Raw genomic sequence first — 16,576 nt, 5'->3', positions numbered from 1 at the left:
AAGCCTCCAGGGCTCTCCTCTGCACGTGCTGCCCTGCCCTTGGTCCCCCCGGGGACCACTCGGCCTCCCTCCAGGAGGCCGACTGTGCCAGCCCTGCAGAGCCACTGTTTTGCCTGGGGGGTGGTCACTTCGCACAGAGGGGTTCCTGTTCCCAGCTCCCTCCTATGCCAGCACGTGGGCAGGGCCTGTGATCAGTGATAATGAGCAAACCGGCCTCAGAGCTGCGCCTGAGCTCCGTCCCTCTAGGAGATGGTGAGCTGAAGCTGTCTTTCTGTCCCTACAGCCTTAGGGGCACAGCTGCAAACCTGGGCTCCCAGGGACAGAGGGTGATCTTAGGAGACCCTGGATGAAACCCCCAGCCTCTGTGTGCCACCCCTGGTATCCTGTGGTGTGGGGTAGCCAAGGGCCAGCCACACGGCCCTGCCCAGCTCCTCGTTCCCAAAGAATCCCACCCCCGATAAGAGTATGCCCATCTGGGATTTGGTCTTCCCTGGAGTGGGCTGGCAGCTGGCAGCTTGCACACACACAGCACCTGCCCCACCCCGCCCACCCCGCCTCCACCCACTGCCCATCCTGGGAACAGACCTCAAGTACAGGTCGCTTGCCCTAGAAACAGTCTCATGCTGTCCACCAGCAACCCAGCCTGTCCTCCTGGGTCCTGAGACTTCCCACCTCAAGCCCAGCCCACTGGCTCTGCTCCAGCCCAGAGCAGGGCTGTGACTGACACCTACAGCCTGTCAGTTCCTGCCAACATCCACAGAGTTCACTCTGTGGCTGCTCATTTTGGGCACCAGGGTGTCCTGGGGGTTCTGCTCTCTCTTCCACCTTTGTTAGCAGGATGGACCTCCTTCAGCTCCATCGCCTGGTTCTGGGCTTGGGGGTCAGCGTGTAACACATCCATGCCCATGTCTGAGTCAATCAGAACATCTTTACTGGGTGTAGCCACATGTGCCAGGTTTGCCAGTGCCTACAGGGGGCAGGAGACAGTGCCAGCCCTATGTGCACACATGTGCCATTGGGTCTGCCTGGGCGCCCCAGCACTGGCCACTTAAACTCACAGTGGGACGTGGGGGAATCTTCCCCTCCTTCACCCTGGGAAGGAGTCAAGGAGGACCCGCACAAGGCCAGCTGCGGCCTCTCCACCCAGTGTCTCTGAGGCTCTACTCTGTGCTTCCTCTGTCCTGGAGACACCAAGCACACAGGCCACACCAGGCAAAGGACACTCTGCCATCTGGGTGGGTGTGGGTGGCTGAGCTCCATCTGCAGGTGTCCAGGTCCCTACGTGTCAGCACAGGAGGCCCACAGCTGGAGTTGCTGGTTTGGTTCCCAGCTGTGCAGCCTTGACCTGGGGTCACCCTGCAGAGAGCATTGGCCCTGGCCGCCACCCATGGCCAGAGCCCTGGTCACAAGAGGGCCAGGTGGAGGTGCCTGTGCATGGTGCCCAGCTTCTCCCACAGCATGGCAAAAGTGGGCCGCTCCTCAGGGCTGTCCTTCCAGCACCTCAACATGAGTGTGTAGACCTCCGCTGGGCAGGCGGCTGGGCACGGCAGCCGGTATCCTCGGCTGATCTGCTGCAGTGTCTCCTGGTTAGACATTCCTGGGGAGGGGGGTGGATATGGAGTGGGAGCTACCTTGATTCTGTCTGGGTTCGCTGTGGAGACCTTGCCCAGCCTAGCAGCCTGCCCTCCACCAGCCCCTCCAGCCCTCAGAGCACAGGCTGAAGCCAGGTACCCTCCAAGGTTCAGCCCTCCCAGGGCCGGATGAGCCTCCTCCCTCAGATCAAACTTCTTCCAGAAGAGGCCTTGGCTCTCTTTGGGTAGGCTGCACACCTTCATAGGGACACTGGCCATAGGTGAAGATCTCGTAGAGCAGGATGCCAAAGGACCAGATGTCTGACTTCTGGGTGAAGACACGGTAGTTGGCGGCCTCGGGTGCCGTCCATTTGACAGGGATCTTGAAGCCACTGCTTGGGGAGTAGACATCATCCTAGGGGGTGAGGGGAGGCCAGTGGTGGGGCAGTCACAGAAGTGCCCTCCTTGCCCGTGGGCTCAGGAGTCCAGAATCCCCACTGACCTTGAGCAGCCGGGCCAGGCCAAAGTCAGCCACCTTGCAAGTGAGGTCATTGCCCACGAGCACGTTCCTGGCAGCCAGGTCCCGGTGGACCACACGCTGCTCCTCCAGGTAGCCCATGCCCTCGGCCACCTGGCAGGCGAAGCTCAGCAAGAGCGGCAGGCTCAGGGCCTGGCCCTCGGGGCCTGCAAAGGGAAAGCAGCTCAGGGACCAAAGGCTACAGAACGGGCCCCATGAGAGTCAGGCAGGCAGATGCCTGCTCAAGCCTCTTGACCCTTCTGTGCCTCAGTCTCCTGTTCTCTAAGATGGCATGAGAACAGCCAGTAATGCCAAAGTGGGCAGTGAGCAGGACAGGAAGAGCAGGTCCTGTGCCTCCATGTGACTGCTCAATGCAAGCTGTTTCTTGGCCACTGAGTCAAACCCCTGAGACTCCAGGGTAGAGGAGACTCAGAGAGGAGGATGGGGTGCCCGGGGGCTGGGCTGGGTCCATAGACCTTATACAGAGCTGGTAACCCATATGGGGACCCCTGCTCCCAGCAGACTCCAGGCTCAGCCTCAGAAACACATGTCTCTGATTGTCCCTCAGCAAAGCCCAGCCCCAGCCCAGATCCTGGCTCCCAACTCCCTGCTGGCCAGAGACCCAACAGGAACTGGTGTCTGCAGCCTGGGCCACACATGTTCAATAAAGAGGCCTGGCCCACCACCAATGGCCTGCCACCAAGGGCCCCAGGGACAGCCTCCATGCAGAGGGGAGGGCATCATCCACACTCAACCAGAAGGATATGGCCAGCATGGCAGGGCAGTACTCACTTCCCAGATAGGACTGCAGACTGCCCTTGCACATGAGCTCCGTGACGATGTACACAGGCTCTCCATCGGAGCACACCGCATACAGCCGGATGAGCCGCTCGTGCCTCAGGGTCTTCAGCGCCTCGATCTCCTTGGCCAGGTCAGCCAACTTCATGTTGGCTGCAGGAGAGGACACTGCACCAGGACCACCCATGCCACCCCCACTACCGCCCCAGGCTGGCTTCAGACGGAGGGCCTCACCTGACTTAATGGTCTTGACTGCCACGGGCACAGAGCACTGCCACAGGCCTTCCCACACTTGCCCGAAGTAGCCTTCACCCAGCTTCTTCCCAAGGACAAATTCTGAGCGAGGTCGCTCCCACTTGTCCTGTGCTGGGGGCCTCTGCAGGGAAGGCAGCTCAGTGCCCTGCCAGCCACTCCCCTGGCAAAGTGGACAGGAGGGCTGGGCAGGGTGGGCTTCTGGCAGGGCCCTGCCTCCTGGTTTTTTCTGCACAGAGCCCCCACATCAGGTCTTGGGCATCTCTTTTCCCCTAGACTCATTCGCCCCAGGCCTGGACTAGAACACAGGGAAACCAATGCTGGCCTTTGGTAAGACTGGCCCTGAGATGCAGGAGCTAATTGCTGTGGGGACCTAAGTGGCACCTTCTCCTGAGCCGGCCGGATATCCGTCCACAGACATTCATTACTGCTCCTGACTAGGCTGTCATTATGAGACCAGAGAAACCAGAGGGCTCTGCCCTTGCCCTGGAGCACAGCTCTGGTGCAGTTCCAGGATGCAGCCCCATGGGAGGGCTAGCACTTCCTCCCGACACTTCTGCCTTCAGGGCCTGGGACAGCTGTGAGTGCCTTCCCCGACTGGTCACTGCCACTGCCTCCTGCCCTGCAGAGTGGGGTGCACCCATACCCCCCCACAGTGATCCCCCGCATCTTTCCTCCAACAGCCAGAGTGCCACCCCAAGTGGAGGGCACAGAAGCCACTGGCTCTCACTGCCCCCAGGTGGGGCAGGCCCAGGAACTGGCTGAGCGACTCTGAGACTGAGTCCTGGTGGCTCCCAGGAACAGGGTCCAGTGAGGCCCACCTGGGGCACGCAGGGCTGCAGCAGTGGGTTCTGGATCAGCTTCCAGTTGGCCTTGTAGTAGGCGAGCAGAGACTGCAGGCTGGGGAAGAGCCGGCCCTCCTGCAGGTAGAGGCCGCCTCCCGGGGCTGTACTGATGCGGTAGTGGCAGACTTTGGCCTGGGCCCGGACTGGGAGACAGAGACGAGCACTGGGGACTCTGCTGCAGGCGTCCCCACCTCAACCTCTCCTGTGGCCTGGCTCAGACCAGTGTCGGGGGCTCCTGAGGTGGCCAGCCCTGTGTGCAGGGGTGGGTGTGGCAGCTGCATGGCAGAGGCAGTGTTGAGCTCTGGGGGCACAGAGCAAGTGCTTGATAGATTCTTGTTGGATGAAGGAGTCCATGATTAAGTGAAGGGAGGGAGGAGGAAGGGGAAGAGGAAGGGGAGGACACCTATGTTCACCAGGAATGGGTAAAGAGGCTGGTACTGCCTGGGGACCCGCCACCCCAGCTCCGAGGTGCTGGCTGATGGGGGCTGAGCAGCACCCCACTGTGGGACAGCCATAAGGCACTGCCTTTGTACCTGACAGTGAGTAGTCTCCAAGGCTGCTCTCGCTGGGCCGGATGAGGAAGGCCCCTGGAGCGTTAGCAGGGGACAAGAGCAGTTGCTGGGCCTGGGTCCTGTTGATCTCACAGAAGTACCAGCTGCAAGCAGTGGGCAAGGTCACTGCAAGTCCAACACCGTGTGACCCCAGCCAGGCCTCAGGCCACAGTTGTCCTGACATCTCTTGGGGACAAGGTACAACCAGTGCCCAATCTGGGGTCCCAACTCAGGGTCTCCACCAGCCCCTGTCCCCTGCTTGACCTCAAGAGTCCTCAGAGCTGGAAAGGGGACCACTAAGGCTGGCACGGGGCTAACTCAGCCACCACAGGTGAACTGAACACTGACTCCCACAGGAGAGACTGTTCACTCACCTGGACCACTAGCTCTCAGTTAACTCTGCTACAAATGACCTCCAATTCCCTGCCCATCAAGTGACCATTAGTCCCTGCCACAGGCTAACCATCAGCCCTGGCCACAGGCTGAACGCACCAAACTTGAAACTTTGATGATCCCCTGTGGGGGTTCACAGGAACAGGTCCCCAACAAACTGCCCCAGTAGCACCCTCTGGGCTGCCAGTATGACCGGAGAGGACCATGGGTGCCATCTGACGGGGCATGGTGCCTTGGGAGGTGGCTTAATGGGGACTGGGAGCCCCTAGAGCAGGTGACTTGAGCCAGGTTGCGCAGGTCAGGAGACAGAACAGTGAGGGATTTAGGAGAAGCTCATGGCATCTGGCACTCTCAAGGTCCTGCCCAGGGAAGGTGGCCCAGAGCTACCTGACCTCTGTCCGTAGAACGCTCCCCTCTGAGCCAGGTAGGTGTTTGGGCCTCTGTGAACACCAGGGGACAGGGGCTCCCTGGCACCCACTCCTCGATTTACTTATTTATTCATTTATTTTGGTTGTTGGTGGACTTTAATTAATTCATATGTGGTGCCTCACACATGCTAGGTGAGTGCTCTACTACTGAGCTACAATCCCAGCCCACTCCTCAGATTTCTAGACACAGGAGTCCACAAACTCGAGTTTAGAGGTCAGGGGCCATCTCCTAAGTCGTTTAAGTCACGCCGTGTGGTCCCCTCATTCCTGGGAGCCAGTGACATCCTTGGGAGGGAGAAGTAGCTCCCAGCCCCCCTCCCCATTGGGTGTCTCTGCTGTCCAGGGTCCAGGTGGGGATCCACACCTGGCTCAGCTTCCCACCTCGACCTCCTACTTCTGGGACCTTCCAGGGACCCAGCCAAGAGAAGCATGCTGCCCTGCCCCGCGGGAGCACAGCCACGTGGGAACAGTCCTGTGAGCACGGGATCTCATTCACCCAGATGCAGGAAGCACAGTGAGCAAGGGGCATGGGGGCCAGCTCTGAGACCACCCAGAGAGTAGGGTCAGAAGGGATCCTGGACGACCCGTCGTGCGACTCAGAGCAGCCCACATGGGACCAGAGGAGCCTGCACCCCTACCCTGGGGGGCCATGGGTGAGGGAACTGGCTTGGCCAAGGCAAGGGGCTGGGCTGAAGTCAGAGGGAAGGGCACAGAATCAAGGACAAGGCTGGAATTTGGGCTGGACCCTCCTGAGACTGGCCATGCAGCAGGCTCTGAGAAGACCACAAACTCATTTGAGAAGCCAAAGGTACCGCCCACAAGACTGGCTGGCTCCACTGAATGCTTCCTGAATACAGCCCCTGCCTTGGAGGTCCACCAGCAGGCCAGCAAGACCTTCTGTGGGTGAAGGGCCTCTGTCATTCCTTTACAGAACAGAAGGATGTGGGGTACAGGAGAAAGGGGGTCTCCCCAACATGTCCCCAGCCTTCTCCAGGAGCCTGCGTCACGACCCTGGCAAATGCAGTTGAGACTCCCCTGTGCACCCTGAGAGGTAAAGGTCTCTCCCTGGGACACAGAGCCAGGTGCTAGAGTAATGATGCCACAAGTGTGGTCAGGCCTTTCATCTCCAGGCTCAGGCAATCATTAGCTCTCCCCAAGAGCAGCCCTGCCCACCAGGCGCCCTTCCCTGCCTGCCTGCCGTGCCAGCAGCCTCCAGGAGCTGTTCACAGGATCTGTCTTCCATATCCACTGACTGTGAACCCTCTCCCTTCAGAACAGGGAGACCTGGGACCTGCCTCCTTGGCATGGGTGAGGGCTGGAGCCCCTCATCAGGCACCTTCCTGTGACTCCAGCTTCACCTGTCACATGAAATCTCCCAGGAGACTGAACACTAAGGGCCCCCCAGAAGGCTGGAGGTGGCCCTGAGCAATGCTGACACAACTTGGTTTGCAGAGACCAGGCCCAGGGCTCAGACTAGCTGAGCCTAGGAGCAGGGGAAGCTGCCCAAGGCCCAGCAGGACCTGCTTCCCACCAGTTCTCCACCTGTTCATCCCAGCATGTGCCTGATGAAACACCCTCCCCACCTGCTGGTGCTGAAGGAGGTATCTAAACCTCCCAGGATCCCCAGACTGGGCCAGAGCTTGCCACATCGTGATAATGGAGACTGCAATAGCCACAAAATCTGGGCTGACCAACTGCATTTAGGGGAAAGGCAGGCAGGAACCACACCCTAGGACCTGGGTCCAATACTTGACACCACAGCACTGTGTCCCTCATATAGGCCCTGTTTGGAGCTGGACACAGGAGTGCTTAGTCTCTGCCTGCAACCCAGGAGGCTATGCAGCCCAGTGAACCCTCAGCCTGGGCTTCTCTGAGGACCCAACCAGGAGGGCACCTGCCCTCCAAATCCCAGAGTGTTGTGCAAACAACCAGGTATCCACACTGGCCACTTGCCACTGGTGGTCTTTACCAGTCCTGGGGACCCCAGGAATTCATCCATTCCCCCTTGCACCTTCTTCCTAAACAAGCCAGGGCATGTCTGGATCCCACTTGGGTGGTTTGGAGAATGTGGACAGGTGGTATAGTGCCCTTACAGTACCAGGGGTCCCTGCATGGACGCCTGGAACCTGAAGCCCTCCAAAGAGCTCCTGGAATGGAGTGAGGCCTGAATCAACTGGCACATATCAGAGCCCAAGCCCTGCCCTCTAAGCAGGGGCCACTCAGTGAACACTCGTGAAGTGGATCCCTGCATGAGGGCAGGGTCCTGGAGTGCTGCCATGCTCAGCACCTGACCTGTTGTCCATCACCTGGACCTGCTACTCCTGTGCTTCCCTCTAAGAAGTGCAGTTAATCTGTTTCACAGTGGCCAGCTCACCTGCCTGCTCATCCTGGTGCAACAGGTACCTCATGGAGGGTCAGAGAACATGCATACATTCCCACTTAAAATCCTGTCTTACTCCGCTCCCCAGACCTATACAGGCTCTGGGGCTCAGGCCCAAGTACTCACGGTTGGTCTGAGAGCATCTCAGGGGTGGCTTTGGCAACGTAGTTGATGGGCACCAGCCCGGTGCTGCGCGGGCTGGAGAGCCTTCGGGCGAAGATATAGTCGCCCTCCTCCTTGAGGGCGTAGAGCCTGTCCCCGCGAGTGACGCTCAGCTCCTCCGCGCACCGCGCGGTGAAGTCGTAGAGCGCATGAAAGAGCTGCGCGGGGGGCGCAGAGCGCAACTCAGGGCTCTGTGGGGGGCTCGGTCGCTGAGCCGGCGGCGGGTTAGGGCGCTGGGCTAGCCGGGGGCTCGGTCGCTGGGCTGGCGGGGGGCTACGGCTCTGGGCCGGCGACGGCGGCGTCAGGGCCCCGGGGCCCGGGGATGCTGTCCTCTGGCTCACCCGCCTCCAGATCTTGTCCCAGAACGTCAGGAAGGCCAGACGCTTCCTGAGGAAGGGCTCCGCGCCCTTGGGGGGCGTCGGGCTCGGCTGACGCTGGAGGTGCATGGGGCAGCCTTAGGGTCAGCACACCCGGCTGAAGAACCCCCAGCAGAGGAGGCCGAGTGCCGAAGCCATCAGAGTGCGAAGGAGAAACTGGAAGGGCCGGTGGGACAGCTGGGCGGACTTCCTGCGCAAGTCCCTAGCTGGCACCTGGTATAGAATGACAGACAGGGTCACTCCAGAGGGTCCCTAAACAAGGCACACAGCTCCCCGCCTGCTTCCTTGTTAGAGTCTGTAAACAAGTCTGGATGGTGCCTGGCAAAATGCCAGAGGGAGTGGTTTGAGAAGTAACAAAATCGAGCCATTAAGTGTGGAGATTCCTGATTGGTTGACTGCTGTATCTAGTTTATGTTAATTAGATAAGCTGTGTGGAATGTATAAATACTGCTCCTGTCCTGCAATAAACGGCTCCTACTCCTGCTGTATCAACGTACACAAGTTATTCGTCACCCCCCCTGGTTATTCTGCTGCAGCCGGACTGCGGCACTTCCTAGATTGGATAAATGACGGGTGGGGCGAAGGGCAGCACCCGTAGCCCCTCCCTAGGACCGCTGTGATGTCCGGTTGTGCTGAGAGCAGCTGGGCGGGGCTGCAGCAGAGGACAGGCTCCAGGTGATTGAGTGGGCGGTGCCGCGGCAGGCGCCGGCCCCAGTCGTGCTCCGCAGGCCCAGCGGGAGGGAGCGGCACTGCCCTGCCACGCCCTGCAAGTGCAACAAGAGAGAGGCTGGAGCTCCTGCCCTGCTGCCCTCGAGAGTGGAGGTCCCTGGAGGGGGCAAAAGCTGCTCATCATCAGTGTGCTGGTGTGAGGGGCAGCATCCTGGGTGTCAGGCTGAGGCTGGCTGCAGGAGCTCAGAGTTCCATCCATATCCAGAGGGCACAGCTTCAAGGGTCTTTATGGGTGGGGTGTGCTCCCCCTTCCCCAGGAGTGGAACCTCACTGCTCCCAGGGAAACTTTCCACCAGCATCAGCTCACTGCCCACCCAAGGTCAGACAAGACTGTAAGCAAACTGGGCCATCCCGGCCACAGAACACCACTCAGCAATGAGACAGAGCAACTGTTAGTGCACAGGATAGTCCCAACAGTCAGGAACTACGCTGAACCTCAGAGGCTAACCCCAAAGGCTGCAGGTACTGTGACTCAGTCCAGGGCCTTGTGTGTGTGCTAGGCAAGACTCTGCCACTGAGTTTCAACCCCAGCCCCTATACAGCATTCTTAAAATGACACAATCATAGTTAGTGGTTGCAGGGCTAAGGAAGGGTGGGTGAGTCACCAAGGAGTTCCTTTGGTGGATCTCCCTGTGTCAGTCAATATCAGTGTCCCAGTGTGATCCTGTGTTACAGCTTTCCAAAAGGTCTCCTTCTGTGGACACTGGGTACATGTACGTGGGATTTGTTAGTCCCTACTAACCACATATCTCAATCCACATATCTCAAATGAAAAGCTGATTAAAAAGTAGATGGGAAATTAGGGAAAAATTTAGATGGGAAATTAGGAATAGCAAAAAGGGTTTGGAGAGCTGGGGTTGTGGCTCAGTGGTAGAGCACTTGCCTAGCCTGTGTGAGGCACTGGGTTCCATCCTCAGCACCACATAAAAATAAAATAAAATACTGTGTCCACCTAAAGCTAAAAAATATTTTAAAAGGGAGGGGGACAAGGAGAGGGCAGAAATCAGGACATGCCTGAGAGGAGGGGTTTCTGTCCCCACATTCCTCCTCTAGGGGAGAGCTGCAGGCCTGGGGTTAGAGGGTCTTCCTCCTGCTGATTTTCACCCACTTCCCCTTCCCAGAGGCAGTCACCCCCCTCTGGCAGTGCCTTTTCTTCAAATAATCTAGATCTCCCTTGAATCTCTAAATCAACAATGACCCCTGCTCTGACTTCTTTAGTGTCCTGGCAAGGACAGATCAGCACCCACCACCCCTGTCCAGTCAGTTCCTGGGCTTCCATCCTTAGGCTGGGAGGTCACAGCAAACCAATGGACAGTCAGCTGGAGCTGAAGGGCTGTGGCCACAGAACAGGGTAAGAGGAGTTGGGGACAAAGTCTTATCCTGGAAGGGGTTGCTCCTATGTGGGGGCAGTAAGTGGCGAAGTGCACCTTTGGGTGTCTGAGACCATTGCCAGAAAAGAACCCAGGCTGTCTTCCCAGCAATAGGGGGATGGGTGGTGATCCCACAGGTCTGAAGGCTAGAGGGGGGAGGNCTAAGCTTGGGCAAACCCTGTGGAGAGGCAGCCTGCGTGGGAGAAGTGGTCACCCCTGGCCCTGCTGACGGCTGGCTAAGGTGACCCCGTCACCAATTCCTGGTCACCTTGACCGAATTCCTCGGAGACCCCCAGGGCGGTGCTAGGGCTGGGACCTCCTGCAGGTGCCCTTCCCCGTACCAAAAAGGGTCCGCAGGTGCCAGTGCTGATCCCCCCCGAGGGCAGTGAGCAGTGACACGAGCTGAAGGCGGTAGGCCTCAGGCTCCGCGTTCGCGGCACCCCCGCGCCAAGCCTGGCTTTCGTTGCACACGGGGCCACGGGGCGGGGCTGAGGGCCGCTGCTCTCTGTCCGCAGGGCGCTGAACACCCTCGCCCGCGGCGTCTACGCTCAACCCTCACGACACGTCGCAGGCATCCCGTCGCGCGGGGTGTCACAATGACCTGCAGTCCCCATGGCAACCCGCTGGCGGGCGGGGCCGAGGCGGCGCGGAGGGCTTTGACAGTCGGCAGCAGGGCTTCGCTCAGCCGGCAAGCCAGGCGCAGGCTGGGGAGGCAGCGGCACTTGGAGAGGAGGGCTCTGGGAAACGAGGGGTAGGTGCGGGACTCGGGAGGTGGGCACGGGGGGCCGGGAAGCGAGGGGAGTGCGCAAGGGTGGAGATGCCTGGGGTGCCGGTAGTCTGTTTAAGGGAAGTGGCCTGTGGCCAGGGGCGTAATGGGGTCAGGATGGTGGGGAAGGATAGGTCTGGGGATGCCCCTTCCTAGAGTTCATGGGCAGCCCTATGCAGCCTTCCAGCTGGGAGGCTGCTGTGCACGGAGGTGGTGAGGTGTGCTGGCCTGCAGCCAGAGCAGGGTTCCAGCCAGGACTCCTGGGGTCCTGATCTCAGCTTGCACCTCACCCCAGAAACCCTCCCTGTGTCTCCAGGGGTCTGTTCTGGCTCTTTTGCTCCAGGAAGAGCAAGGTAGGCCTTTAAGGACTGAGGCTGTCTCGGGTCACACTCTGACCACAGACCTGTATGGCCTTGGGTCACTTCGCTCCTAGGTAATCCATTCACCCCAGAAGGCTATGCCATCAGGGATGCCAGCTGAAGCCACTGGCCCAGCTCAGGGGTTGCTGGGAGCTGAAGGTAGCCAGGGATATTGGCCTCTTCTCCAGAGAGCTTTGGCAGCAGGGCCAGCCTGTGGCAGCACCCAGCCTTGGGGTACACCAGCCCCACCAACACAGAGCTGGAACCTGAGCTGGGAGGAGCAGAGGGCAGACTCTGGGGCTGATGGTTCATATCATGGAAGCAGCCAGGAGCAGTACCTGTAGTTCCAGCTACTGGGGAGGCTGAGGCAGGAGGATACTTTAAACCCAGGAGTTCAAGGCCAACCTGGGCAACATAATGAGACCCCATCTCAAAATAAATATATAAATTTTTTTAAGACCTGGAAGGAGACTAAACTACCAAGATTCTTAGCCTCAGGCTTCCCATCTGTGAAAGCTGGTGACAGGACCTATCCTTCTGTGGGTCTTTTTCTGTGCCACCAGCCTCAGTACGGGAATACTCAGTACTAGGACTAACACAGTGCTGATTCCTCAGAGCACTCTCCTCGTTGAGACCTGCTCCTCTGCTCTGCAACCTCAGGGAGAACCAGTAGGTGAGAATGCACCACAAATGCCCCAAGAGAGAGTCAGGGACTGCTCAGGGTCACTGAGTCCTCTCTACAGCCCTAGGGCACCTTCCCTGTGTCAGATGAGGAACTGAGCTCATACCAGACCCACAGCTGGTCAGTGGCAGGGGTTTCGCCTGGGCCATTCTGACCCCAGCCTACTCTCTCAGCCCTGACTTGACTCTTCACTTCAAAGGACAACTAACTGCCCCCTTGGTAAGAGGTTTTCTGCCCCCAACGTCCACTTTTGTCCAGCTACACAGACTTCCTGTCAGGCCCTTGAGATAGCCTTTTCTCAAAAAGCTGTGCCCCTGGGAAGGGCAGAAGCCCAGTGTGGGGCAGAGGGCAGAGGGCCTGGGTGGGCGGCTAAGCCAGCCTGACTGTTGCAGCTCATGCCAGCCCTTACCCCCAGCTGCAGACCATGAACTTCAAGGTCACGGGCCTGGGCCTGGACAAGATGAGGCTGGACAGTCCGCAGTCCTTCCTGGACACGGAGGAGGTGGAAGAGGGGGAGGATGAGCAGCTGCTGGAGCCAGAAGCTTGGAGGGCCTATATGGAGCACCGCAATGTGCTTCGTGACTTCCTGACCTCGGACCTGAGCCCCCATCTGCTCAAGCGCCTCCATGCCCGCATGCAGTTGCTGAAGAAGTGCTCCTACTACATTGAGCTCCTCCCCAAGCACCTGGCCCTGGGTGACCAGAACCCACTGGTGCTGCCCAACACCGTGTTCCAGCTCATTGACCCCTGGAAGTTCCAGCGCATGAAGAAGGTGGGCACAGCACAGACCAAGATCCAGTTGCTGCTGCTGGGAGACCTGCTGGAGCAGCTGGACCGTGGCCGTGCAGAGCTGGATGCCTTGCTCGAGTCCCCAGACCCGCGGCCCTTCCTGGCTGGCTGGGGGCTTGTGGAGCAGCGGCTGGCAGACTTGTCGGCTGTCATGGACAACTTCCTGGCCATGATGGTGCCAGGGCGCCTGCACACCAAGCACCGCCTGGTATCCGACATTGGGGCCACAAAGATTCCACACATCCGGCTCATGCTGAGCACCAAGATGCCAGTCATGTTTGACCGAAAGGAGTCAGTGGCCCACCAGGACTGGGTCAGCCTGCGCTGGTTTGTCACCATCCAGCCAGCGGTGCCAGAGCAGTTTGAGCTGCGCTTCAAGCTGCTGGAGCCACGGACGCAGCAGGAATGCACGCAGTGTGGCATCATCCCTGTGGCCACCTGCACCTTCGATGTCCACAACCTGCTGCCCAACCGCACCTACAAGTTCACTGTCAAGAGGGCAGAGAGCTACACACTGGTGTATGAACCATGGCGGGACAGCCTTACCCTGCAGACCACTCCAGGGCCCCCGGGAGGGCCTGCCCCCAGTCGGCTGGGCAAGCCCAGCTCACCCCTGACCGCACCTTCTGAGAGATGATTTTCTAATATTTATCCACTAATAAAGAGGAGTATACACAGAGAATTAAACAAGCCGGCTTAGGTTTTAAGGCAGCAGCAGCCATGAGTGTTTTCCTGATGGTCCAGCACCCCACAAGCCCCAGGACCCCCTTAGTCCTCCTGTCTTTCCAGGGGAGCCCCAGTCTGGACCTCCAGGACAGATGGCCACTGGAGCAACAAGTGCCAGCCCCTGGCACCTGGCTGCCATCCCCACCACCACACCAGTCTCTGCTTTCTCACCTGCCTGGCAGGCTGGGGCTGCGTGAGAGGGTGACACCCTGGGGTCCTGTCTGGACACCACGGGGGCAGTCATAGCCCCCACTCTAGTACTGCAGCTTCCTTGGAGCCAGGGTGCCTGAGACCAAGAGGACATTTTATTTTATTTATTTATTTTCTGTGGTGCTGGGGATTGAACCCAGGGCCTTGTGCATTCGAGGAAAGCACTCTGCCAACAGAGCTACATCCCCAGCCCATATTTTATTTTTAAAATAAAAGATAAACGTCTTATATTCTCCCCAAGAAAAGCTGAAGTTCGTCGGTACCCCCATCCCGAAGTGGGTGAGGGTCCTGGCAAGGGAGCCTGACCAGGAGCCTCCCCAAGATGCTAGCCAGTACCATAGCTCCTGTGGGGTGGCCATTCCTCTGCCCACCAACCCTCCTTGCCAGCTGCTGGTGGTCTCTCCCTATGCAGGTGACCAGACCCCTATGTTACCCGAGGAGCCTCGAGAGTCCATGTTCTCCAGCCTGGTCGTGTGACCTTGGTGCAGCCAGAAGATGGTCTCAAACACAGCCCACTTGACTCAGGAGACGTGGATGCAGGCCTGGTCACCTCCAGGGCCACAGGGTGCACCTTGCACCCAGGCGAGGCGGGGGCGGACTGCAGGGACCAGAGCCACACGAGCACACACATGTCCAGTTTCCCACCCACCATGCACATCAGTGCTCTCAGGTCTGGCAGGGGCTAGAATGGTAAAGGACAGGGACCCCTTTTTCCATTGGCAAAGGGATGGTTTGCTGCAAAGGATGGGCAGCTCCCAGTGGGGTCAGAAAGGCCTCAGCAGCCCAGCTCCCTTCCCAGGGCTCTCCAGCTGCAGGCCCACCCATGGTTCCTGTGAGCCCTCCATGCCTGTCACTCTGGCATCATGTGGCTTTGGGGACTTGCCTCTGGCCGTCCTACGGGATAGGCCATCCCAAATGTCCAGGGTCAGCATGCCACTGCTCCTGTGCTGCTTGTGGAGTGAGGACTGGGGTTTGTGCTGTGTCGCACCCAACCCACTGGAGAGGGGAGGCCTGGGTAGGGGCTGGCCAAGGGAAGTGTCTTTGGGTCCAGTACTCTGGCATGCCCACTGGAGGGCTGCCCGGGTCCTGGCATCTCTGGCCCCTCTGCCCTGGGCCTCCACTCTGGCCCAGCCTCATGCTTCCAGCAGGCCCAGAGGCAGCAGCTCAGAGCAGAGCCACCCTGAGTAGGTCCTGCCCCTGGGTACACCCGCCTGGGCTGCTCCCTCCCGCAGACTCACTCCATGGGGATTCCCACCTTTGTATCTGGCAGGAGCCGAGCGCCTATCTCACCCCAACATGGTCTCCTTAAACCCTTGTTGCTGGCAGTGGTCCAGTCCTGGCTTCCCCCTGGTCTTCAAGACCCCTTCCCCCAGAAGCCCAACTCATGGCTGGTGAGGTCCAATTGCCTCTGCCTGGGGGCACCTACCAATCTCAGGAGATACCCCAAAACTCTGCAATAGTTTTTTTTGTTGTTGTTGTTGTCGTATTAGGGATTGAACCCAGGGGCACTTAACCACTGAGCCACATTCCCAGCCTTTCTTATTTTATTTATTTATTTTTGAAACAGAGTTGCTAAGTTGCTGAAGGCCTCACTAAATTACTGAGACTTGCCTCAAACTTGTGATCCTCTTGCCTCAGCCTCCCCGGTTGCTGGGAGTACAGGCCTAGGCACTGTGCCCGGCTTCTGCAATTCTTTTACAGCTGCCCTAGAAGTGTTCTCTATGCAGCACCTCCCACGGCACCTCCCTCCAGGGGACCTATTTTCCCTCCAGCTTCTCTCTGCCACATCCCACCCATCTGATCTCTCTGCTGGCAAGGGAGAGCAGTACAGAGGGTGCAGGGGAGGCCAGGGAGAGCCAGCCACAAACAAGCAGGATGCTGTCACAGCCCAGGTCTGCTTGGGGGTGCCCATGGCCTGAGGAGCAACTTCAGACAAGGCAGGGTGCTATGCAGACCACAGCTGCAGGGACCTGGCCCCTGGCCTCATGGGCTACTTTGGGTCAGCCCAGTCTGGGGACCGAGCATGAGGCTGGCCATGCAGCTCTGGACAAGGCTCCCCATCCTTGCCAACTTGGTCCCCCTCCTCCACTGTCCCTGCACAGATGACCTCAGGCAGTACAGCTGGTGCCCTTGGTCATAAAGCTGGGTGCTGCCATCCTCTCCACTTGCTCCCAGGTCCAGTATCTGTCCACTGAGAACCCCTGGTGACCTCCACAGCCACCTCCTAAGGAAGATGAAGGACAACACTTTTTGCCCCTGCCCAACCTCAAAGTACCCAGAAGTGAGAGCAGCTTTCAGAGGGGTCTTTATAACACCATTAATATTTAATCATGAGGGGCTGGGGCTGGGCTCAGTGGCAAAGCACTTGCCTGGCACGTGTGAGGCCCTGGGTTCAATTCTCAGCACCACATATAAATGAATAAAATAAAGTTCCATCAACAATAAAAAATATATTTAAAAAAAATTTAATCATGAGGTGGAATCTGAGAAAAGGTTGAAAATTGCAATATAGAAACTTGGTATGTAAAAAACATCAGTAGACAGGCACTCCTCCCACAGAAGGCTCTGCAGAGGCCAGGGGAGGTCTCTTGGACCTCCTTGGACCGCTGACTTGCTGGAGGCACCTCAAGACTCAGGAGAAGGGGTGAACGAAGGAGAGCTGCTTCCAGGT

At 58.7% G+C, this 16,576-nt stretch overlaps 2 protein-coding genes across 5 annotated transcripts; one reads left to right on the top strand and one right to left on the bottom strand.

Moving 5' to 3' along the window:
• Positions 1–596: 596 nt before the first annotated feature.
• Srms (src-related kinase lacking C-terminal regulatory tyrosine and N-terminal myristylation sites) lies at positions 597–8,553 on the bottom strand. Of its 4 annotated transcripts, none has more exons than XM_048810645.1 (8): positions 7,862–8,553; positions 4,517–4,638; positions 3,960–4,126; positions 3,121–3,301; positions 2,881–3,039; positions 2,074–2,255; positions 1,830–1,986; positions 597–1,597 (listed from the first exon to the last, which is right to left on the bottom strand). In XM_048810645.1, the coding sequence occupies exons 1-8, from the start codon at positions 8,341–8,343 to the stop codon at positions 1,404–1,406; spliced, it is 1,644 nt and encodes a 547-aa protein (XP_048666602.1). In that variant the 5' UTR covers positions 8,344–8,553; the 3' UTR covers positions 597–1,403. The 4 variants fall into 4 exon arrangements, with proteins under 4 accessions (XP_048666602.1, XP_048666603.1, XP_048666600.1 ...); XM_048810646.1 differs by having other exon boundaries at positions 3,121–3,262; XM_048810643.1 differs by having other exon boundaries at positions 2,881–3,301.
• A 2,009-nt stretch (positions 8,554–10,562) lies between these two features.
• Positions 10,563–13,991, top strand: Fndc11 (fibronectin type III domain containing 11). The gene is made up of 2 exons (XM_015502138.2): positions 10,563–11,124; positions 12,596–13,991. Exon 2 carries the CDS (start codon positions 12,605–12,607, stop codon positions 13,604–13,606), a length of 1,002 nt encoding a protein of 333 aa, XP_015357624.1. The 5' UTR covers positions 10,563–11,124; positions 12,596–12,604; the 3' UTR covers positions 13,607–13,991.
• The last annotated feature ends 2,585 nt before the right edge of the window (positions 13,992–16,576 follow it).

This window comes from Marmota marmota, unplaced genomic scaffold (genome assembly GCF_001458135.2).
Source record: "Marmota marmota marmota unplaced genomic scaffold, marMar, whole genome shotgun sequence".
Taxonomy (NCBI): domain Eukaryota; kingdom Metazoa; phylum Chordata; class Mammalia; order Rodentia; family Sciuridae; genus Marmota; species Marmota marmota.
This window is presented reverse-complemented; position numbering and strand designations above follow the sequence as displayed.

Excerpts from the sequence above, each read along its gene's own strand:
- Srms (XM_048810643.1), bottom strand. The coding sequence starts at position 8,343 with ATGCACCTCCAGCGTCAGCCGAGCCCGACGCCCCCCAAGGGCGCGGAG. Across the intron at positions 4,639-7,861 it reads GAGATGCTCTCAGACCAACC|CTGGTACTTCTGTGAGATCA; the intron begins GTGAGTACTTGG and ends CACTGCTTGCAG. Across the intron at positions 3,302-3,959 it reads TGCAGCCCTGCGTGCCCCAG|GGGAGTGGCTGGCAGGGCAC; the intron begins GTGGGCCTCACT and ends CCACTTTGCCAG.
- Fndc11 (XM_015502138.2), top strand. The coding sequence starts at position 12,605 with ATGAACTTCAAGGTCACGGGCCTGGGCCTGGACAAGATGAGGCTGGAC.